The sequence below is a fragment of the Staurois parvus genome, unplaced genomic scaffold (genome assembly GCF_062004578.1).
Source record: "Staurois parvus isolate SC_StPar_1 unplaced genomic scaffold, SC_StPar_1.0 ptg000045l, whole genome shotgun sequence".
Classification (NCBI taxonomy): Eukaryota; Metazoa; Chordata; class Amphibia; order Anura; family Ranidae; genus Staurois; species Staurois parvus.
This window is the reverse complement of record NW_028317841.1, coordinates 2,670,465-2,694,666: the sequence shown is the minus strand read 5'-3', so window position 1 is coordinate 2,694,666 and position 24,202 is coordinate 2,670,465. Positions and strand designations below refer to the sequence as shown.

Sequence of the window (24,202 nt, the reverse complement as noted above, 5' to 3'; positions counted from 1 at the left end):
TCTAATAGATTCCTCCATCCACACAAAAAAGGTAAATGGACAAACTACCTCTGCTGGGACATTGTATTCTGACAGCAAGACCCAAATTTGCTGCAGCAACTGATCCAAACGTTTGTCCTCGCCTCCTGTTTCTGTGACAACTAAAACTGTTGGATGTGCCATCATTTTCTTTACTGAAACCAATGGTCACCAGGACTAATAAGGAGGGTTAATGTGGCAGAGGTCCTAACCCTTCCATATTTTGGAAAAAAAAACAAAAACAAAAAAAAAAAACATTTTGACTTTACATACAGATATTGACAATGCTCTTTAAAGTTTAATAAAATGCAAGGTTTATTTTTTTTTTTACATTTCTGAAAGATGAGCAAAGGCTAGTCCCTTTGTCAGATTTTTTATGGTTCTGTTGGGGTGCATCTCCCTCCCGTACTGTGTGTGTGACGTTTCCCATGCTTGCTTCCTCAGTTGAAATTTTCTCTAAGAGCCACACTCTTAGCTGACAGAGGTTCCAACACATGGCCACATGAGTTTGAGAAGGCATTATACTTTAGACAAAAAAAATAACAGCAGTGAATAACAGGATGACAAAAGTATCCCAAAAAGATAACGAAAATGTTCCTTACTGTCTTGAATCAGGAGGATTAACCGATGACCATATAAAACGGGTAGGTATTATTCTAGCTAATTGGCTCTGATAATTGCCAGAATACATTCTGATCAATTCTACTACTTGTTTAATAATTATGAGAGTTCTCCTTTGAAGAGAGAGCGCCAGAAAGATGAATAAACATTTGACTTTTGTCATAAATATCTAAAAAGGTACAGTCTCTTATTTAAAGTCTCAAGTTTTTTTTTACCTTCTTGCATTTTATGCATGAAGGTAAAAAAAATTCTATGTGTATCAGACCCTTCAGCACCCCTAACACTTACCTGAGCCCCCTCTTGATCCATCGATGTCCACAAGAGTCTTGGCTCTCCGGGACTCTTACTCCTGACTGGCTGAGGCAGTCAATCACAGCCAGTGAGCCAATCAGGAGAGAGAAGAGGAGGGGGCCTGTGTGAATGGTCCCTGTGTGTGAAAGGACACGCAGAGCTGCGGCTTGGGAGCACGCCTGTATGGGTGCCCCCATAGCAAGCGGTTTGCTAAGGGGGCACCTGACAGGAAGGAGGGTCCAGGAGTGTTGGTGGGGAACCAGAGAAGAGGCGGATCCAGGCAGCTCTGTGCAAAACCATTACACAGAGCAGGTAAGTATGATATATTATTTTCAAGAAAAAAAAAACAAAAAAACTTAAGTATTACTTTAAAAGCTCACAAGCAGACATATACAAGAACTACAAGCAACACAGAATTCTGTGATAATCAAGCTGCAAGAATAGATGCATTTCTGGATCTAATTGTTTTTATATTCATTGTTTGTAGTAAATCTAAATATCCATATAAGATCTTAGCAAACTTTAATGCTCCAAAGGCCTGTCTACAAGCAATTCTGTTCTTCACTACACTAGCCATAGCAGATCATGTGATCTCAGCAAATCAAATGTCTGTTTAAAGGGAATTTTCTGGGTCAGGGCTCAACACATGTCTCAGGTTCCTTAAGGGTTCAGTTGCCACCTCAACTCTCACTTTACTAGTTGAGAGCCTAGTCAAATCCTAGTTGACAAGAGCTATAACAGCAAATGAGCAGCAAAAAAAATCTCATTTTCTCAGGCATTACTTTGTAGCAAGTCAATTATTCAACTCCAACAGACAGGCCAAGTACATTGGACCTGCTTTTGATGGATTGTGCAGCTGTTGAATGCTAGAGATTGACCTGCTGTTAAGAATCATTGGAGAAAATAGATTTTTATTTTGCTGCTTATATTGAATATTTACATTTCATTATATTAGGTTATATTAGGGTTTCTAGACATCTGTATTTCCGCATTTCATGGACTATACTAACCTGTATGTCACAACAGTAACAAAAATCCTTTACAAATGTAAAGCCATAGCAACACCTGACTAAAGCTGGCCACACATGGATCAAAATTTGGCCAGTTAAAAAAGAACCAGCCAAATTTCAAACTATGTATGCTGGCTGCAGAAAAGACAATCTATCAATCGACTTCTGCACGACCAGCTTGTTAGAAAATTTCTGCATGATCAGTGCTGCAGGCTATAGTTGACAGCGCTGATCAGTGTATTCGAAAGGTAGGGAAGTCTCCCCGTCATCAGAATACAATAGCTCAGTAGGAGTGATTCCTTCATCCACCTCAAATTTGTGGATGGGGGGATTTTTCTTTGTCCAACCCAAGTAAGGAACAAAAAACACAATGACTAATGCATGGGTTGCCTAACACTACAGTAGACTCTGGGATGCAAGTTAACATGCTCACATCATGAATAATATGCTTGCTTGTTAATTAGTAACATGATCACATTTTCTTATGTGTGTAGCAGTAGAAATACAAACTCTGAAATATCACTGTTGTGAAACCACACAAAGTGCCAAAATAATGCAATTTTCTACACTGGAAAATAGCCAAAGCACAACCTCAAAGGCACACTATTTTAGAATATGGTAATAAAATACTGCAGCTGTTTAGTGTACTGTAAAAAAAAAAAAAAAAGAAACAATAGCTTTTTGCCTTTATACTAGAAATATAAACAAATTCAGATAAAATAATGTATCAGTACGAAAAAAAAAAAGTTGAAGATTTTACAGTTGCCCACTGAATAGCATTTTAAAAAGTGTCCCTCTCTGCCAAATAAGAATATCTATCTGCATTTTATTTCTTGAGTTTACATGTATCTTACAAAAAACACTTGTTTATTGTTTTATCTAAAACACATATCTATAAAGTGGTTGTAAACCGCACAAATAGATTAGGATTCTGGTGCAAATACAATGACAACAGCCTCAGTACTGGCGGTGCCTGCAAAGTCCACACATGTATGTGTGTAAAATCCTTAGTAAAATTGGGGTTCGTGAAGAGTACAGCCAGCTATCATGTGCAGAGTATAGCCAGCTCTGTACAGTGAGAAATGAGAGAGAAAAGGTGGCGCCTCCTTTTCGCTCTCGTAAACCTAAAAAATGAATATGAATAAAGCATATCCCTCTATGGTGTATATTAGCCTCAATCCAAAGCACCTAGTGTGGCTCCTATCTGATCTCTCCTCCCTCTAATATCTGCATGAGTCACTTCTGATAGCCCATGCCTTAACTGTACATGTTTCCTTATGAGATTGTGCAGAAAAGGATGTGTCAATTCCCTCCACTCAAGTCACAGATTACACACAGCTTCATGCCATGCAGGGTGTGACCTCAGATCCCTGCCCCTTGCCTTTTGGAGCTGAGAAAAATCCTTTAAAATGCATGTTTTAGAAGGCTGTAGAGGATAGAGGAATTCAGATAAACAGGTACAACATAAGTAGGAGGATTTGTTCCATCTCTGTGCATCACTTGAAGCCAGTCACTTCAGTGGGCTTATGTAAGGGTTTACAAACACTTGAAAAGGTTCTCGCTTATACTTTTTATCTTGTTACTGTAATGTAATGAGGTGCTTTTCCTCAATCACAGTGATTTCTGTTCATTGATTACAATCCAGTTTGTGGAGGTCAGCCTGGCCATCAAGGGCACCCCAGCCTGACAACCAACCAAGTCCCCCAGGATAAAAGTGCATGCTAAATATACTGTGCATGGCAACAATCACATATTAGGAGTGGTACAGGTATTACAACCAGAGTCCATATCAGCTTCATTTGCAATTTCCTTGTGATGTCATACAGGCAAAAGGCCATCTTGATTGTTTGAATTATTATTATAATTATTATTTTCAAGAAGCAATGCTGAAATAAATTAGCATAGTGCCTCATTACATTTGAAAAATAATTTCAAGTGGAGAACATCCTAAAATGTAACAGCATTACTATGCACACTGTACATATGGCTGTCACCTCCTAACCTTTATGCTAACTGAACAAAAATATAGCCACTCTAAAGCTGCTATAGAAAATATAAAAAGCTATAAAGGCTCCCTTTCACTAAGCAGATGTACCCAGATGATTGTCCAAACTACCATCTATTACTGAAAATTTTATTACTGAAAGGTTAGCATACTACGGGACAACATTGGCATGACATGTAACAAAGCTGAGCATCACTTAAGACAATCAGGCCTTGCAAAGGACAACTTAGGGCCCCAAAAGTGCTTCTTGAACTTAAAGGGATAATCTAATGGAGGCTTCCATTACTGAACTCTCTTTTGTGCATGCTTGTTCCAAGGCTGTCATTCTGATATTTGACTTCAATGCTGTCTGTGTGAGTCGATGATCAAAACAAGTATAGAGATAAGTAAACACGAGAAAGAGAAGTAGTGGCACTCCAATATACAAAAAGCAGACTTCTTTATTATTCAATCCATGATGATAAAAAGACAGCAGTACATGCTTGCTTCGGCAGCACATATACTAAAAAGACAGCATTACACGACTTTGGGAACATCAGTAGCCACGTTTCACACTCCTTTAGTGCTTATTAATTAAATATTCACTAAAGGAGTGTGAAACATGGCTACTGATGTTCCCAGAGCCATGTATTGCTATCTTTTTATCTTCATGGAGTGAATAATAAAGAAGTCTGCTATTTGTATATCAGAATGCCGCTACTTCTTTTCCTCATGTTCACTGATCGTGGTTGCAGACCAAGCAAGCATACAGACTCATCAAGCAGCATGGGATTTCTGGCAGGACAGCCTTGAGCGGTGTGTACCCTTGTATGCGGTTTCCTATAGAGATAAGTAGTTCTGACACTTTTCTGACACTTATTCACAGCATGATTTTTCTGGGACTGACTGAATATACTGAAGTCAGACACAGGCATCTAGCCTTTTCAGAAAGAGGCCTTCAATGGCAGCCCACATACTCCTCTCATAACAACGTCTCTTTAAAAATGCTTGTTTCAAGTCTTGACTTTTCCACATATCTAAAATCTCTACTTGCCCTGTTAAAAGAAAACAGTCCCCTCCCAACCATTGAAAGCATTGACAACAGTACATCAATATAAACAGGAGAGTTAATCAGCAAAGCTTAACTCAGCTCTGAATAACTCCAATCACTCCCAAGGTTGCCGCAGTCGCAGGTTGCAGGAGGGGGGATTGAACTGTGTCCTATGATGTATTCCAAGGAAAAAATTTTAACGGTAAATAAAATCCTGTTTTCTTAATCACATACATCAGGACATCGGAGAGTTCAGACTACTCGGACCTCCAAAAGAAATACCAAGAGGGGCATCCAACAGCAAAAAATGGCTAGCAGGCCCACCAACAACCAACTTCATAACAGGAAGAGGGAGAGAAATGTCCTCAATAGAGTCCAATTGTGGCTACTTAGAAAAAACTCCGGGATAGGCAAAAAATCACCCATTAGTACAGCCCCCTACACAAAACACTAAATAAAATTTTTAAAATCTGTATCATGTAGGAGAAAGGCTTGATTGAATTTTCATGACCTCATCTCTGTAATTCAAAAGATAACAGCATCTTCTCTGCCAAGGAAGAGGTGTAACAGCAGGGATTACATCATATCCTCTCTTCTCTGCAGTAAAAGGAAACTGAAGTTCCCATCAACCATAGGAAATTGTAGTAAATGTGGGTGGGTACACTAGGCCTGTACATGTTTTATGTGTCTGAGAGTCTTGGTCCACCCACCACTGTAAGTGAGGCTGAATTACATAAATGCTTCCTGAAGAAAGAACTACAGAAGAAATGTGTCAAGACCAGTGATTGGGGAATAGGATTCATAGCAACCACTGGTCTTACAAACAGGAAACCAAAGAGAATCAATGGTTCATTCTGAAAATTAATAGGCTATTTCAGAGCAACTACTAAGTGAACCAGAAGATGAATGACATATTCATGGAAGGTAGGAAATCAACAACAAGGACATGTAAATAAGTGTTTGCCCAGGATCTGCTATAAAGACCAACATCAAGATGAGGTCCTACTGAATAAAATAAGAGTGTATCGGTTGTACAATGTTAGTCAACCCCTGTACAAAGGAACAGCAAGGCAGAAATGCAAAAAAAACCAGAGCAAAGATAGAAACCTGTTTCTAGCCCTCAGAGCCAAGACTACATTCCTTACTGAAGGATAAAACTCATGCTACAAAATATTTCATAGGATAGCTGTCCACACACACACTGTGGAGCATGGAACACCAGTAATCCGGAAATGACCAGCTGCAGGGAGAACACAGGCAATACTGATGACCAATCTTTTGCCCTCTTCTTGTCTGTTTTGTGCACAGCTTCCATAAGTCAGGTCCTCTAAGTCTTTAGCATTTTTTTTTCAGTACAAAGCAGTATTCCATTAATTAGTCTCATACAGTGGTAACAGATGATAAAGTATTAATAAAAAGCTAAAGTGGAATAATAATTTAATGATGGTGCCCCATTAAGAAAAGCCTGTTTGATAGCATAGTATGGACTGGAAATCATTTCAAAAAGGAGTTATAGCACAGAAAATACAGTAGTAATTGGCATTGAGTGGAAGTCTATAGTTGTGATCAGTATTTTGTTATATTTACACTGAAAGGCATGCTTGAAATTCCTATTCCTTTCTTATATGCTTTACTGAGTCCTGCCAAAAATAACATTAGCAATATAATTAAGAATTAGATAACACACGTTCCACTACTCAGGGTGGTGTACAAATGCAGACTAAGCGATCTCTGTTGCAAGGAAATGTAAATCAAGAAAGTGAAAAAGCTCAAACTTTGCATAGCTATTAAGAGAAATATCAACATAAGCAGTTTTCATGCCTGACTGCTAAAAGACAAACACAGAATCGCTGGATGTGTGTAATTGAAGCTTGGAGAGAAACAACTATGACAGAACAGCTCCTTATTAACAACGAAGAGTCTTGTCTTCATGTGGAAATGGCAAACAATTTATGTGATGGCTTTGTAGCTACTAGAAAATACAAATTGTAGATAACCATATGGCATTTCACTGAATAGAATGAAAAATAGCTTATAATGTAGTCATTTATTGGTTTAAAGTGTCCTAAATTACTTTCCAATACAGAATTTTACATAAATTTTAATTTCTTGAGTCAAATGTGATGGGTCTTGGATTTCGTTGGTAGGGCTACTAAATCAGCCAACAACCCTGTTTTTGGAAAAATTAGAACTTCAACCCTGGTTGGACTATCACTCCGTCTCTTCACCACGAGATTGACCAATCTCTAACCTACAGTGTAACGGCCCCCCTATTCCCCTTCGTGGGGTCAACGTGCTCTTGCATTCCACATTGGTGAACTTCTCTTCTTCTCCTAGTCTATATCACACTGCCTTTTCCTCGCCTTCTCCATTTAATTTTTTTGTTTCCTTCTGAGATGATGGGATCTCTCTTTTCCTATCTTATTTCACTTCTCTCTAGCCATTTTATTTACCTTTCTCTCATTTTTTTTTTTCATCCACCTTTTTTTTCTCCACCGGGTTTTTTTTTTTTTTACTAGGGCCTCTGGGACCACTGTTTGGTATTGTCGAATGTCACACTCCCCCATCCTTAATTCCTTTCTAAAGATTACGGAATTGACCCTCACCCCCCCACCCACTTTTTTTTCCCCCCCAGGAGTAAGCCAATGATGGGATATTGATGGGAGACATCCCTGCAGTCAGGTTCTATGACTCTACAGTGGATACTTACTGTAGACTACCAGGTTTCACTATACTTCTCGTCATGTATCTTTAAGTTATTACTCTAGACAACCAAACATTAAGCTGTTCTCTGTCACGTGGACCCCTGCATGGGTCATACTCGTTCTTGTGAATCTGTACACAGTTTTTTTCTTTTGAACAACTGTTTAATTATGTAGCACTTACGTTCCCATGCTCTGTTGATCTATTCAATAAAAATGTCTCTGGTACCAAAAAACGTTTGAACTTCAAAACCATTTATTCAATAGGACAAGTCATTGTTACACTGTTGATTCATTTCAATAAGCCAAACACCTATGTGAGAAAAAGCCAAGTGGCTTTACATCATTAGGTGACTTCAAGGATGCTCTCAAAGAGCTTCTAATAAGAGTAATCAGCTATGCCAAAACAGCTAACCCTCTGCAGATATTACAACAATAACCCAAATAGTGCAAGTCCATACATTTGGCTCGGTATTAGCATCTTGCAATGCCCTGTACAGCAAAGCTCAGACTGACAGAGGGAGAAGCAGTGCAAGCAGTCAGTCAGATGTGCTGTAGTGCACATATAACAAAGCAGACAGAAAGATGAGCTCATTGGTCTGCTGCTTATTCTTTCATCTCCCAGTCACAGAGTGGGGAGGGAAAGAGACTGGTGTGTTACTTTACTGCAGCACAAAAATAACTGGTATCATCCTCTGCCAGACAGGGCTGTGCTGTGAGGCAGAACTGTGTAAACAATAGGCCTCGTTCGCACAGGTGTACAACAGTGTACACCTGTGCGAGGACCGTGTTTACTCCCATGGGGATTCACAAGTGTTCTACACATTCCCCCCATTTACTGCCAGCCCCATAATTCTCCAGTGACCCTTTTACTTTAAATTGAACTGCAGACAAAAGGCTGAATACACAGATGTAATAAATACAGTACATGGGAGCGGTCTTACCTGCAAAATGATTCTTATCTTTCCAGTCTTCGAGCCTCTTTCACATGGTTATACTACAACATACGCCTATGCAAGGGATGCATTTACCCACATGGGGATGGTAAAGCATTCTGTGTATCCTTGGGTAGGCAGCCCCATTCATGTCAAATGGGATTCAGCGACTGCACGGACACAACCGCTGCACCCAATTTGACATCCATGTTGGTGCACGGTTCTGAACACAGACAATGTAAGTTCAGGGCTGTGCAACCGTTCGGATGTAAAATTAGGAGCAGTGGCTGTGTCCATGCAGTCTCTGCATCCCATTTGACATGACTGGGACTGCCTGCACAAGGATGCAAAGAACACCTTACCATCCCCATGTGGGAAAAGTACAACCCTTGTACAGGAGTATGCTGTATTATACCCATGTGAACAAGGCCTAAAAACTGAACCAACAGAAATAAAAATCATTTAGCAGGGAAAACCGCTCCTATGTACTATATTTCTTACATCTGTGTATAAAGCCTTTTCTTACAGTTCAGTTTAAAGTAAAAGGGTCTCAGGAGAATTATGGGTCTGGCAATAAATATCTGACCCAGTGTTTGCAAAGCTTTTTTCCCAAATGTTGATTTTCTAACTCAGGTCAGAAAATTAAATATAATGCCATGGGCAAAAACTTTTTGTAATACCCTTGCTTTTATTAATTTGCTCCATGCCTTTCAGTCTTGTACTAGGAGATTCTCATCTGCATGCAGGCAGGGTAACAGGCTGTGTGTTTGTTAATTTAGGCAGTAAAAAAGTGTGAACAATAGAAACTGAGTAAAGTGGATAAAATGTTTTAATTAGAAAGTATGTGATTCAATTTGCAGGATAATAATCAAAATGGTCATCAAGTACTTAAAGTATTTTGTGATTTGTAAGGAAATAAATACCTAGGCACATTAATAAATAAATTAATAAATGATTTACAAACCTGTAGAGTGAACTCACTGGCATCTTCTGCATTTTGTGACAATGGAATAACAAGCATGTTTTGAAGAATGAAGACAGCCTGGAAACAACAACAAGATCTCAATATTGCCATCTAGCGAAAACTGCAGTCAGCTGCAACCAAGCATGCTAATGTACTTCTAGTCTGAGACATGCATAGAAGACATGGCATTAAGATATCTCACCAGTTAAATGCTGGTCCCCCATTACTTTGATCCTCCCTGTATTCATTTTCTAATAAATCACTTTTTATTTTTTTTTAAGCTTTTCTATGCAATCGTGTGGAGATGGCAAAGCTCCAATGCTTCTCTCTACTGTGGAGGTTCCAATAATGGTGCTGAATAACCTGTAGGTGTGATGCTATCCCGCTGGCATCCACAGCTCCCAGGGATATTTGAGGTGCCAGCCAGAAGCAGAGTTCCCACCCACCATTGGCGGAGAGAGATTGAAGTGAGTTGGAGTTTTGCCGTCATGTGATTGCATTAATAAACCTATTACAAAAAACTATAAGACAAAACTAAACTTTGTAATATTTTGTCCTCCAAATAAAAACAGCTACTGATACAAACAAAACAATACTGCAAAACAGTCTGACATATAAAAAAAGACTAAAGAAAATTTTAGCCAAAAATTTCCCCATGACTTACCAATTACCAATACAGGATAAGAGAAAATAAATTCTAGAACGCTAACATTGGCCATACACCTGGATGTACAATAACTATTAAATCTCCTTTAGCCCTACACAAATGTAGTAGATGTCTGATTAAATAATTCACTTAATTTTTGTATCTAGTTAGGTAGGCTCCTGTTGGTAGACCTCAAAAAGATTGATCACATTGGGAGGTATTGGGCCATCTTAAAATTGACACCCCCTGAGGAAGTCGCACACCAATGGCTTCAGATCACATTCAACTTTAAAAAACCATAACTTTAAAAAACTCTCCAACATTTCACACAATACTGGCTTTGGGATGAGACCTGTATTGGGTAAAACGTTAGAGAGAGCTGGTTCTACCTAGGCAAAGCTGTTGTGTGCCATGTCTAGATTTAGTAAAGTTGGATGTTATCAGGTGTATCCCATGTGCCACTTCCTGCTTCCCTTAATGAATTCATAGAGCATGACTTTGGTCAGCAATAATGACAGGATGCTCCCTGTGCATAAGTGTGTTAGCCTGATACAGGTGCAAAGGATGACACCACATTCACTGGGGAATGCTTCGCTCTAGGATTGGGGATGTCCTGAAGCTACTACAAAAGTGGGCACACCAGCTTAGTGCATTATCCCACAGCATTTATTTAAAATCAATAGGAATAATCTCCATGAATAATGCACGGTACTACCAACATTTTATTTAATTTCACAGTGTTGACAGAATCTGTTGGTGGTAGGCAATTTTTATACTCCATAAAGGTGAAAGTGGTTAAAATTGGCTGACAATTATGCTAATCATACACAATGCCATTCTGTGGCATTTTGATGCCTATTGATCAGCTTTTAGTTCCAATTTCCTATTTTCAGAGACCACAAGATCAAAAATGGGGGCATAGCAATGGAAACCAGCTCAATAACAATCTAAAGACATTTTAACTGACTATATTCCAGTTTAAAGTTTTGCTTAAAAACAGATAATGTTGGTGATCAGCACTTTGGTCCAGATTGTGCTACTGGGTACTGATGTTCATTGCCTCTCCTTGGCAAAAAATTGGAGAGGTTAGTAAGCACAAAGGGAAGCATCAAAGTAAATATATAACAAAAGCTGCACCATGTTAGGTTAAAACTTTTTTTTCATAGTGATGTATAACTTCAGCCCTGTCCACCAACCTCCTGAACAACCTATGTAATTAGTGTCTTTCTCAGAGTCAGTAATTGTATACTCATAGATGCCCCATCCCCTCCAAATGACAAAGCCTTGGCCAGTGCATAGATCACTTAGGCCCCAAGCATTATAGTTATTGTATATGCTGTCAGATAAAACCTGATTTGTTACACAACAGGAGTGGAAGAAGAAGGGACAACAATGATAACCAATTGACTCTACTGTACACTGCAATACTGCCAATGTAATATTGGGAGACGGATGAAGACATTGAAAGCATACTGAGGCCTTACAGGTGCTAGATACATGCCTCAGCGTCTCACCCTTTTTCCTTTCAATTATAATGGATAATCATAATAAATGAAAGATTGTTTTAAGTCTTTGTAAATGCTCAAGGTTGTTTTTTACCTTCATGCATTCTATGCATGAAGGTAAAAAAAAACTTTTCTGTGCAGCATCCTTCTCCAGCCCCCTCAATACTCACTTAAGCCCCTTCATGATCCAGTGATGTGCACTGGAGTCTTGGCTATCCCGAGACTCCCTCTCCTCATTGGCCACTGCTGTCAATCACAGCCAGTGAGCCAATGAGGAGAGAGGGCGGGGCCGAGACACGGCTCCGTGTGTGAATGGACACATGGAGCAGCAGCTGGGGAGTACACATGCTCGGGTGCCCCCATAGCAAGCAGCTTGCTGTGGGGGCACCTGAGAGGAAGGAGGGGCCAGGAGCGCCGGTGGGGGACCTGAGAAGAGGAGGATCCGGTCTGCTCTGTGCAAAACCACTGCACACAGCAGATAAGTATGACGTTTTTTTGTTTTTTTTTTAATTTAAGCCTTTAGAATCGCTTTAACTAAAGAAAAAAATGTCTATTGTGTATTGCATATATCTAGCACCTGTAAAGTACCAGTATACATTCAATGTCTTTATCTGTAATTAACAACCTATTAGGCTGGCTTTTAGGTATACAACACTAGAAGATGAATGGGATACAATAGAACAGAATAGGGTAGAGTAGAACACCGAGTAATGACCTCATTAGTGTTTTAGTAGCTTCTTCAATGACTTACTGGCATCCTGGGGAAGGTTCAGTGAAGCACTGTATCGTTTCACTATAGTGCTGAAAAGTGAAGCTGTCTCCCTGGTCATGTCTGGTAAGAATTATAGGACTGGATGGACAGCATCAGCAGCACAAACCTGTTTACTCATATTCCTCTTTTGCGCTACTTATATTTGCTCACAATTTTCATTTTATGAAAACAGATTGAAATTACCATTGCACAGATCACTAGTACAGTCTAATTAAGGGATTAAGCACACACCAATGTAAATCTGAATATTCAGACAGACTTTCTAAAGTGCAGTACTGTGAAACAAAGGAACATCATTCGTAAATGTTATTTTATTGAGGAGACAAACAGGTACATCAGAAAATATGAACATTCACCAGATCTCCAGAAAATACAAGGTCTGTGATGACAGCAGGCAATATGCAATGACATCGCCACATGACTGCCTGAAAAATCACTTACATCTGACACACTTTTGTTCCTCTGTGTGACTAGCCTAAGAAAGCAAAGTAACGAATACTTATTTTATTTTGTTGAATAGAAGTGCAAAAAAAATGCCATTTTAGTGATAATTTCAATTCTAAAAATGATAAATGGTAATCCTGTATAGCTTAATGTGCTGCTCCCGTACCTCAACAGTCTGTAGTTGTAAACATTAATTAGGATAATAGCATTAATCTCTGCTAGCCTCATGTAGTAGGTTCACAGTTTCATATGGTCTTCTTCAGCATATCCCAGCCAAATGTAGTAAATGTACTAAATGTAGTATGTCCACACTCTCTGACCCTCATTTCCTCTATTAGATCTGCAGATTCTGACAGCCCTCTAAACCATTACATATATTGAACATGTGTGGCCCTTTGGTGATGTTAGGGGCCACGCATAGCTCATACATTGACAACCACTGCTATAGAGAGAAATATATGTAAGACAAATTGATAAAATGTAGAACAGCTACAAGCTCAGTGATAATGGCAAAGTACAAAACTGACAAGGTTTTAATCCAGCAACAAACTTGTACAGTTATACCGATTTGTCCATTTCAACAGCACGCATTTACCAGTTCTGAATGTCCCTTGGGGCCCAATTAGTGCACTTACTCATTGGCAGTAGTACACACTGAAAAACTGTAGCCACTGTCCCTACAGTTCAGATTATAATTAAGACTTATGGCTGATTTGGGCCCAAACCTGCAGTGATTGGGCCTGTATTCAGAAGAACGATCAAACGGCCTATCCATAGAGCCCTATTCGGGGACTATGTGATTTACATGCTAGTTACATAAATAACTGTATACACTCTATCATTTCAAATTGCTGCAGCTTCCTCTCATTACTATCCTGTAAATGAAAGACTCCATACTATTTCAAAACATAAAGGCAAAACCGGCAGTATGTTCTCATTTGCAACATTTCCATTAATTCTAGTGTAACATGTTATATTATGTTGTAACTGGCATTCATTAAATAAATACTATATGAGCAAATGTTACCCTATATGGGGGGATTGTTAGCTTTTTTGTTATTTGTTTTTTCATTCTCATATTTTATATGTTTTACAAATACAACATACACAAACAAAAAATAGGTCAGAGAAAATAGCCATCTAGGTAACTTGTATTTGCCAACTTTCTCCCTATTTCTCTTACTGTAAATTTTCTATATTTTTTTTTAATATTTCACATTCAGGTCTTGTATTTCTACACTGAAGAAAGTGAAAGAATCCATCCACACAAAATGGATATTTAGTTATAGTCAGAGCCTGATAAGCAGTAAGTGTCTGACTCTGCCTACAGTATGTCTTGGATTCTCCTACCATAGTTCCTGACTTTCTACCAACCTAAGCGTTATTTCAAGTTTCTGCCAACCTTTGTATATTATAGCTGTTCCTGTTGGATTTTCTATTATATAAAATATACTTTCAAATTTAAGAAATAGAATGTAATAGGTTAGGTGTGCAGACCCAGAATATCAAGGGCTAAGATCTCATCAACATGTTAGGTTTTTAAAACTCATATGTTATTTCATGGTGGACTGATCCTTAAAAATCAGTTTAGAATATCTTAATGATATAAGCTTACTTATAAATCAAAACAACTCACCTCTTTGCGCACCATGCTGCATTCATACTGGTCAAGAGAGATACTTAGCACTGTTCCCCATAAGCCTCCAGAAATGTTCTGACAACTGTCTGACAAAGTTACACAACCCTCTTTAATTGATGTCAAAGCCGACCCAATGCCCAGGCTAGTGAACCTCACCTGCAAGAAATATTCAAAAACATTTAAAAAAAGAAATAGATTTTTAGACCCACCTATAAAGATGTTGCATGTTAAATCTGAACTCTGGCTAAACCTTTAAATACAGCTGAAGCACATACATGGTAAAGGTTTTTCCTCCCAACACATTAGTAATTCAGTTCAGCTTGTGTTACTCTTTTGTTCCAGGGACCCTTGCAAGATAGAACAACTAAGTCCTGCACTCCCTGAGACCTCTCTATATACTGTAAGTTACATGGCAACACTCTGGTCTAGGACCAAACCTAATCTATGCTTTAGCAAAACAGCATAATTAGTAGGTCATCACTCTCTCATTTCAGATCAGTTTTATAAATTTAGCTGCTCCTGACAGGTGCATGCACAACAAGGCATTTACAGATCACTGCATGGTTCCATGACATCTATGAAAGCACAAAGGCCCAAACACGAGACAAGAAAATGGTGCGACAAATTCCCAAATGAAGACTGATTGGGCGATTATCCGTAAGTATAGTGCTTTTGACATCTGATTCCAACTGTTCGGATGAAAATAGGATAAAAATGTAGGTGCAAGTTAGCACATTATTATTGTACGTGAACACAACGTCCAATTTTCACTCAATATGTACGATAATCATATGTAAATAAACAGAAACTGTAGCCGCTGACTTTTAAAAAAACAGCCACTCACCTATCCCACGGTACCCCCGTCGCATCCTGTTTCACCATCCGTCATGTATTCCAGGCACCCGCATCTTCAGTGAGGGCACCCGGCTGTGACAGCTTGTGGCTTCACAGCCGAGTGCCCACTGTCCATGTGCGAGTAGCGTTGCGGTTCCTGAATGGCCCCGTCATCTTCTGGGACCTGTCACGTGTCCCAAAAGACTTCGGGGAGGGAGGATAGGAGGACAACTTCCGCTTCTGTTAACCTAGGCGATCCCAGCGGATATGGGAGCGGGTACCTGTCAAATTCGGGTACCCGTTCCCCAAAGGTGCCAATCCTTAATGGGGAGCGGGGGACCAATCATTAAAGTGGAACTTCCTCTTTTGGGTGAAACTCCGCTTTAACACCATTGTTGGTTACATCATGATACGCACATTTGTGAAAAATCAGACAAACAGTCATCCGATTTTCTCATAGTGTGTACTAAGCTTAACTTGCTTGCCCCGAGAACACAGATCTGCATCTAAAAACTGTTTCAATGTGAATGTAGAATCAGTCTGAAGCAATTCAAAAACTGATCTCATGCAAGTAAGTCAAACAACACTATTTTTGGTTTGTAATGCCGGGAGGAAGGGCGGGGTTTAGGGTCATGTGACTGCCGTGATTTACTGTCACATGCTTGGAAAGCTCCGAACCGCAAGTAGTGATTGGGACCTTTCTGTGAGGCGCCGGTGAATGTGCTGGGAGCGCACTCTCAGCACATCCTTTGTTCACACAAATATGCAGCCCCTTGGTGCCAAGGCCCAGCCGCCGAGAGGCTGCATATTTGCGTGTGCTCGACACCAAGGAGTTAAACAATCTCTAAACCTATATTTTATATCAAGGGTACATTAATCCCCAAATCATTTACTTAACCACTTGCCTACAGGGCACTTATACCCCCTTCCTGCCCAGGCCAATTTTCAGCGCTGTCACACTTTGAATGACAATTGCGCGGTCATGCAACACTGTACCCATATTACATTTTTATAATTTTTTTTGAGACAGATCGAGCTTTCTTTTGGTGGTATTTAATCACCTCTGGGTTTTTTATTTTTTGCTAAACAAACCAAAAACCACTGAAAATTTGAAAAGAAAAAGTTTTTTCTTAGTTTTTGTTATACAAGTTTGTAAATAAGTGATTTTTTTTCCTTCACCGATATGAGCTAATAAGGCTGCAGTGATGGGCACCGATAGGCTGCACTGATGGACACTGAGAGGTGGAACTGATAGACACTGATGAGGGGGCACTGGTAGGTGGCACTGATTGGCAATAACAGGCATCACTGATGGTCACTGAAAGGCAGCACTCATATATGGCACTGATAGGTGGCACTGACTGGCACTGTTAGGCGGCACTGTAAGGCAGCACTGACGGGCACTGATAGGCAGCACTGACTGGTACTGGTGGCTAACACTGAAAGGCAGCTCAGATTGGCACTGATATGTGGCATTGATGTGCACTGGTAGGCACTGATATGTGGCATTGATGTGCACTGGTAGGCACTGATATGTGGCATTGATGTGGCACTGGTCGGTGGCATTGATGAGCACTGACAGCTGGCACTGATGGACACTGAGCCGCGCATGCGTGGTTAGACTGGGAGGACGTCAAATGACGTCCTCCCAGAACAAGAGAACCGCCTTGCGCCAGTCATTACCTTATATGGCGGGTGGGAGGCGGTTAAAGGATAAGTTCACCTTTTGACAAAAAATATTAAATGCATTTTGTTTGCAGGTAAAAAAAATGTACATTTATTTTTTTTTTATGCAGGAGCCTTGGAAAGCATTGCACAAGCAATCAGCAGATCGCCGGTGTCATGCAGGACTCCTGCAGACTTGTCAGTGTATCTGTGTGCCTGTACATCTAATACGAGCAAGCCGATACACCCTGATAGGAAAAATCAATATACTACCACAGCACTCACTGTGCCGTGGTAGTTCATTGCAAACTACAATCCGACAGCTACTAAGGCTGTCTGGACTTGTAGTTTTCTCATTCACAGAATACTGTGAATGAGTGACACGGCTGAGTGGGTGGAGCATCGCACAGCCACATCTTTTTTATTAAATTGAGACAACTAGCAGGAGGAGAAGATCCCCGCTAGCTGTCTAAGTGGGGGAGCAGAGAGGAGAAGGGGTCGGTCCTTTCATAACATGTTACACCCTGAATGTGGGTGTAACATGTTATGAAAGGTCAAGCCACATGCATTCCCATGTAGGTACTAAAGTTCATCAGTACTACATAGCACCATTGGAAAGGGGTTGAGATGTACAAACACCTACCCAGCTTTGAAGGAATGTTATTTTCATGCAAAATGAAAAACAAATGCCTTAGAATACCATTAAATATCACTACACACAACAGTCAACTGACCTTTAGTAAATATAAACCTTAATATTTGACTTGGTTATTCAACAATTTAATTGGATAGACCATAGCTTTAAGTTTGTTAAGCTATTTAATACAGGGGAATTTAAAAAGCAGATGTTCACTGTAGCTGATCCTACTGTGAAAGGTCAGAAACAAGTCAATGACATTTAATTACCAAGTAAATTAAAGATACATTCTATATTCTGTACTACCTCCTTGTTCTTGCATTCAGCTCCCATGAGCATTACAGAGAAGAAGAGTACACACATCAGAGACCGATCACATAATTTATTTAAAAATGGAGTAACACAACTGCAGATAACACAGTGAATGTAACAGGCCAAACACGCGGCTTTAGTTAAGCAAAGATTTTTTTTTAATCTCTTAAAAGGTGGTGGAATTCTGACATTCACACAATAAAGCGTTCAAATGTCTAGGCATATTGAGAACCTCTTGGATTTAGTTGTTGCCCTCAATTTCAAATGGTAAAAGGGTTTGCATAATTCTACCAATAAAAAAAAATGAAATTAACGAAGTAAAGCAATTATTAATTGCTGTGAGGCTAAATCAAAACAGAGAATTTAATGAAAACCTATTTGCACTTGTTAGCCTCCTTTCATAAATGGAATAAACTGATGAAAAATACAGCCTGCTGTACTGGCAAAATAAAGAGGTAATGGAAAGACTTTGAAAAGGTTTTAATGTCAAAATGTACGTCTGTGCAAAGCATATGCAGTACATCGCTGCAATACATGCAAATTTACCCGTTCTGTCCTTTGAAAATGCTGAAAGTACATAAAAAATGCCTGCTGATCCTGCCAGAAATAAAAGTTTCTAGCTTCCTGTGCACTCTGCTACACTAAAATCCTAAGCTGTGTTATCAGACTTGTCCAATTCACCCTTTAGACAACTGAACACCTTTTCCATATGTTATGTAAAAGGGAAAGGGGGGGGGATCTGTAGTCCAACAAAGCACCCTGGGCAGGGCTGACAGCACTAATTTGGATTTCACTGCAGTGGTTGTTAGCCCAAACAAGAAGATAGGAGCACACTGGATTTCTCACAGAACAATGGGTATTTTCCTGTGAAGAACGTTTTTAAAGACTAAACCTTGGGAAATGTGCATGTATTGCAGAGATGTACTGAACAGATTTTAGTTTTTTCTCAAATTGATATTGAGTTTATGTGAAATCTCCATTAACAGATGTAAATAGTGTTATAATTACAAGTATATTTTAGTTAGATGGAAATATACAGTATTTAAACCATTGAGTGTTTTGCAGCATCAAACTATTCCTAGCTTCCATACTGGTATAAATGTATACAGTTTTCCACTATATAAGTTTTTGTCTTTTGTTGTCCTTTAGTACATTTCACATGAGTGGTAAACAGCAGCCTTCTTTGAACTTCCAATCAGGCTGTGCCCAATATATACTGGCTAGGTACAGTTTCCAATTAGTGAGCATTATATTAGCCACAATACAGAAAGGAGGGGGGTATATAATGCTTTGTCACCAAGATGTGGGTCTCTTTGTATTGGGACACACATCAGGCAGCCTGACCAGACTTGAAGTTGATTAAACTATCTTCATACTTGTATTGTACATTGTATTGTAAATATGGCTTTGTGGGTAATTTGTAAATATTGTATATGCTTTACACATATATATTGTACATTCACATCAGTCCCTAACCCTCAAGGGGTGTACAATCTAAGGTCCCTAACTTACATTCATACATACACATATTAGGGCCAATTTAGTCAGGATCCAATTAACCTACCATCATGTCTTTGGAGTGTGGGAGGAAACCGGAGTACCGGAGGAAACCCACGCAGGCACAGGGAGAACATGCAAACTCCAGGCAGGAGGTGCCGTGGCTGGGATTTGAACCAACGACCCTAGTACTGCCAGGCGGAAGTGCTAACTATTTAGCCACTGTGCTGCCCTTTAGTCCCATCTACTTAATTTCCAACTGTCATTTCTCTCTGCTGCCTCGTTTCTCTGCTGTCAGCTTGGGTTGTTTCTAATAAGTTTTCCTGACACCAAGAGGAAAAAAAAGGTGACAAGGGAGGGAGCTCCAGCACACAACCTGTGCCTAAGAGACTCTCTGTGTTACTGTGTGCTATGTGAAGGAGGGGTAGGTCCCTTGCCTTTAATCAGCTCTCAGAGCTCTCCTCACTGAGCTCTGTAATGTGTTATTTCAACTCTCTTCCCCCTTTTTCCCTGAAAGCTCAGACAAGCTTTGGCAATTCTAGACTCTGAAGGGGTGTAGAGAAGAAAAGACTGCAGATATACAGATATACCTTACGTAGGATTGGTTTCAACTTTGTGTACCATCTGAGGTCAGTCACTTCACTGGGTATATGAAAGAGTATACAACCACTTTAAATACCACTTTAGGCTCCATGCTTTTTTTTTAAACTCATAAAAAACTGGAAAAAAAACGCTGCATTAAAAACGCTGGTAATAGCATTTTTAGGAGCATTTAGGAGTGTTAGCGTTTTATTAATGTTTTTACAGTACATGTAGAGGAAAAAAAAGAAAGCTAGAAACAAAGCTGTTAGGAGTATTTTAGTAGCTTTTTTCTCCTCCTAGATGCTGAAGCTCAAAAAATGCTAATATCCTATAGGTCCATGCATACTACTTTAGGCTAACACTATTGCCTTCCAGAAGCGAAGCAGAAAAAAATATGCAGATAATAGCTTTTTGGAGCTTAAAAAAATGCTAGTGTGCACAAAGCCTTAAAATCATATTTGACCAGCTGCAGGTGATATTATATGTACATATTATACAGTTAATGTATGGAGATAGAAAAATAAACATGTTTATTAGTAGGAAGGAAACGTGATGATTTTATCTTGATGATCAGGTAAAGTGCACTAACCTCTGGGTCTCTGTCCACCCACAAAGGGATCAACCATTCCAAACCCAGCCGCGGTATGACTTGTTCTTCAGTACCATGATCATATGGTAAAGACCAAAGATGTACCCAGTCCTGAAAGACAAACCTTTATCTTAATATATGTATACATATATATATAATCAGTTGGAGTAGACATTGAGTATGAATGGAGTAATCATTTAAAAATATTTGTTTGCATGGAGGTACACAGAGTTTGGGGAGTACCATGCCACAGCTCTGCCTAATTCTATTTTTTTTAGTTTTGACTAGCATGGAAAAGGTTTATAATTGCTTAGTTTTTACCACTGTCTCTCTTCTCTTTTTCAACAACTTCTTGACATGGTGTCCACAGAGGAAGTGAACACAACTCTTCACAGGCAGTATAAAAAACCTGACAGTTTCTATCCTCTAGACTTTGCTCTAGATATAGAACTAAAAAGTTTTGGATGGATACGGCCCTCAAATACTTTCCATTCTGTATGTAGAACATTTCTGTATATAAAATGATTATACTTTACAGAAGTGATGATTATTCCTTACATAGGTTTTAGATATGATGACAAAGTTACAAAATGTGGATTCTGGTGGCGATGTACATGACATATTTTGTTATTTAAGGAGAGTTAGACAGAAAGGCCTGGGCAATCATGTTTCTTTAAATAGCAATATTAGCACTTTTTGTTTTTTTTTCCAGTTTCTGAGACTGATTTTCCAATTTCTGATATTCAATACAATTTTTTTTCATGGTTAAATCTATAAAGAATAATATATTTATATATATTTAATAGGCCCAAAAATTTGTGATTTCTTTGCAAAAATATTTTAAATGAAGTGCTGGGTTATCATTTTGCCACCTTTTGCATATGGAATACAGATTTTGGCTCAAAATGTTGTACAGACACAGAATATATGGAGAGGGTGCAAAGATAGAAATTATCACCCAATTTTTTTTTTTTTAAATACCCCATGGGACCAATGGATTGGAACCCTAATCCCTTTCTGATCTGTGCTGCTGTTGTGAAAAAAAGAGAACAGTGTTTTCTCCTCTTCTTCAGGCTGTCGCTCCACCCCAGGCTGGGGGAAGATGGCTTTCTTCTGTACTAAAACCACAGGAATTCGTATTTTTCAACCTAAATCACAACATAACTACTACAGTAATACACTTATTTCTTGATTATTTCATTCATTCAATTCCTACTATTAAAATGGATTCTTATGAGCCACGTGATGTGATGAGCTGCTCTTTGGTAGAGTTTGGGATTACACATGGAGGTCTCTGGAAGAAACTACTTCTCATACCACTGCATAGCCCACTCTAAGCTTTACCTTTTGATCATTTAGAAATTCTTGCCTGGATAGTAAAAAAAAGTAGCTGAATTTGAATGTTACACAACTGGCATAAAGTAAAAGAGTAACCAGACAGATGTTTGTTCTCGTTTTCTACATTAAAATGGCAGCTGGAACCAGACTGGTTTGAATAGTCAACAAAGGTCCTTTTATTTATAATGCCTTTAATGGGCTACCAGGTCATTTGCTATAGTTATAAAACAGGCAGTTTACAATCTATTGTAACTGCCAGGATAGGTATTGTATTGTGAGGTCACTTGTATGTTCAGCACTTCCGCTAATGCTTTGCATTTGTTACATTCATGAACTTATAACAGCCCAGAAAGCACATATTAAATAGAAGATACTTTACATAACAAGAAAAATAACAGCACAGTACAAAAAAAAAGAAAACGCCCAAAGATGCGACAAACAAAAGAAAGCTGCAAAACATTAAAAAAAGCAAAGTATGCCATAAGGAGGAATTAATTGGTATTTTGCTTCAGTGCCTCAAAGGAGATACAGTTTCAAACAGCCATCTGCACATAATCAGATAGGTAGAAAAGAGATTTTAAAGGATGAAGATATTTGAGTAAACCAAGTCACTGAACCATTGTTGTCAACAAATATAATTCTTTAGCATTGGGGAAAAATAATATATATATATATATATATATATTTCATATTTAATTGTGCTTTTGGCATGACAGCCAGCGACTTTCTTTTTACAAGAAAAAGATAACATTATAGGAGGAAAAAAGGAAGAAGGAAGACTCATTAAAACTAGATGGAAAGAAAGTAACATTTATGTTTCTGGCATCACATGGATGCCTCTTGCCACACATTCCAGCTTACAAAGAACACCATATCTATTTCTCACCGTGTTCCTGGCTTGAGCTGTCATCTCATGGGACAAGTGAAGCAAGCACAATACTGTGCTCTTCGTGACACCTTTCCCCATATAGGAAAGAGCATTTCCTCCCCATTCCACATAAAATGATGAAATAATCTGATAAGAGAGGAAAAAACAATTTCATGGTAGCTTGACTTTTACGAGTGTTCATAGAATAAAGTAAAACAGCACAATATACTTCGCTGAACTATGTATTTTTCAATATACTCTCGTTTACAGTAATGATACTGGATTCTTCAGTTAGGAACAACTCTTCTCACTATTGGGCACAAAAATAATGAAATGAATCTGAAACAACCTGTTAAATTTTTCTTATCGAGGATTCAAGTAATTGGCTATGCCATTTCTAGATGTAAAACATGTGGCCAAGAGCAAACAAATTCAATTCTCACTCAAGCTAGACAGCACCACAGTATCCTTTACTTCTTGAGTGCCCCATATCCCCACAGAGTGGAGAGTTTAAATATACATTCAGCTTCCATGCTTGCCACCTCTGGTAGAATAACACAGCACTGTAGAGTAAAGCCTAGAGGTGGCATCCACAAAAGCTGGAAACTACTTGCACATTAGCATGCCCCAGTATTTAGAGGCTGAAAACGACAATAAGAATGAAATGTAGAACAAGAGCAATCAAGGACATGGAAACAAACACTATCCATTGCAGAGAAAGATCCAAATGTACTGCATAGATAACCAGTGGAAAAGGATACCCTTTTATTTTTGCAGTTACAATGAATAGTCGCAAGCTACAAGCACCCTGTCTTCCTGATATCTGGAATTCCATCACACCACTTTAAAAAAGTAAGTGCAGTTATATGGGCTGTTTGGGAATTATGCAAGAAACAGTAAATTGAATAAGGACCTTTCCACATGGGTGATCCGGTCAGGTCTATCTGTCAGTCTTTCAGGCAGACATGAACAGAAGGTCCATGCATTCCTATGGACAGGTAGGTTTAGGCAGATCAGAGGGTAGTCAGGTATAAACAGACTGCAGAGTCGGTTTACTTCTGGCCGCGTATAAAGCAGAATGGGCTTTGTCTGTGTTCGCTCTGCAGAAACTGAGTGGATAGAAATGTATCATTCGGCCACTTTGCTCTGATCAGCTGGGGATCTGTGAGCGGATACCCTGCTGATGGGAACAGAATCCACCCCATATGAAAGGGGCCTTAGCGTGAGCATAAGCACATAAAAGCTAAATCCCAGTTTAGTGATGTCAGGGCTGTGAAGACTGAAACCCTTATAGCCAA

General features: G+C 39.1%; 1 protein-coding gene across 1 annotated transcript in view; it reads right to left on the bottom strand.

Moving 5' to 3' along the window:
* Nucleotides 1-24,202, bottom strand: part of RTTN (rotatin) — a 326,182-nt gene that overhangs the window by 94,066 nt on the left and 207,914 nt on the right. Inside the window, exons 30-33 of the mRNA XM_089664026.1 lie at nt 22,923-23,051; nt 20,699-20,809; nt 14,580-14,738; nt 9,577-9,654 (exon numbers count right to left, since the gene is read on the bottom strand). Of these exons, the coding sequence (XP_089520152.1) occupies nt 9,577-9,654; nt 14,580-14,738; nt 20,699-20,809; nt 22,923-23,051 (477 nt within the window). The remainder of the gene's footprint in view (nt 1-9,576; nt 9,655-14,579; nt 14,739-20,698; nt 20,810-22,922; nt 23,052-24,202) is intronic.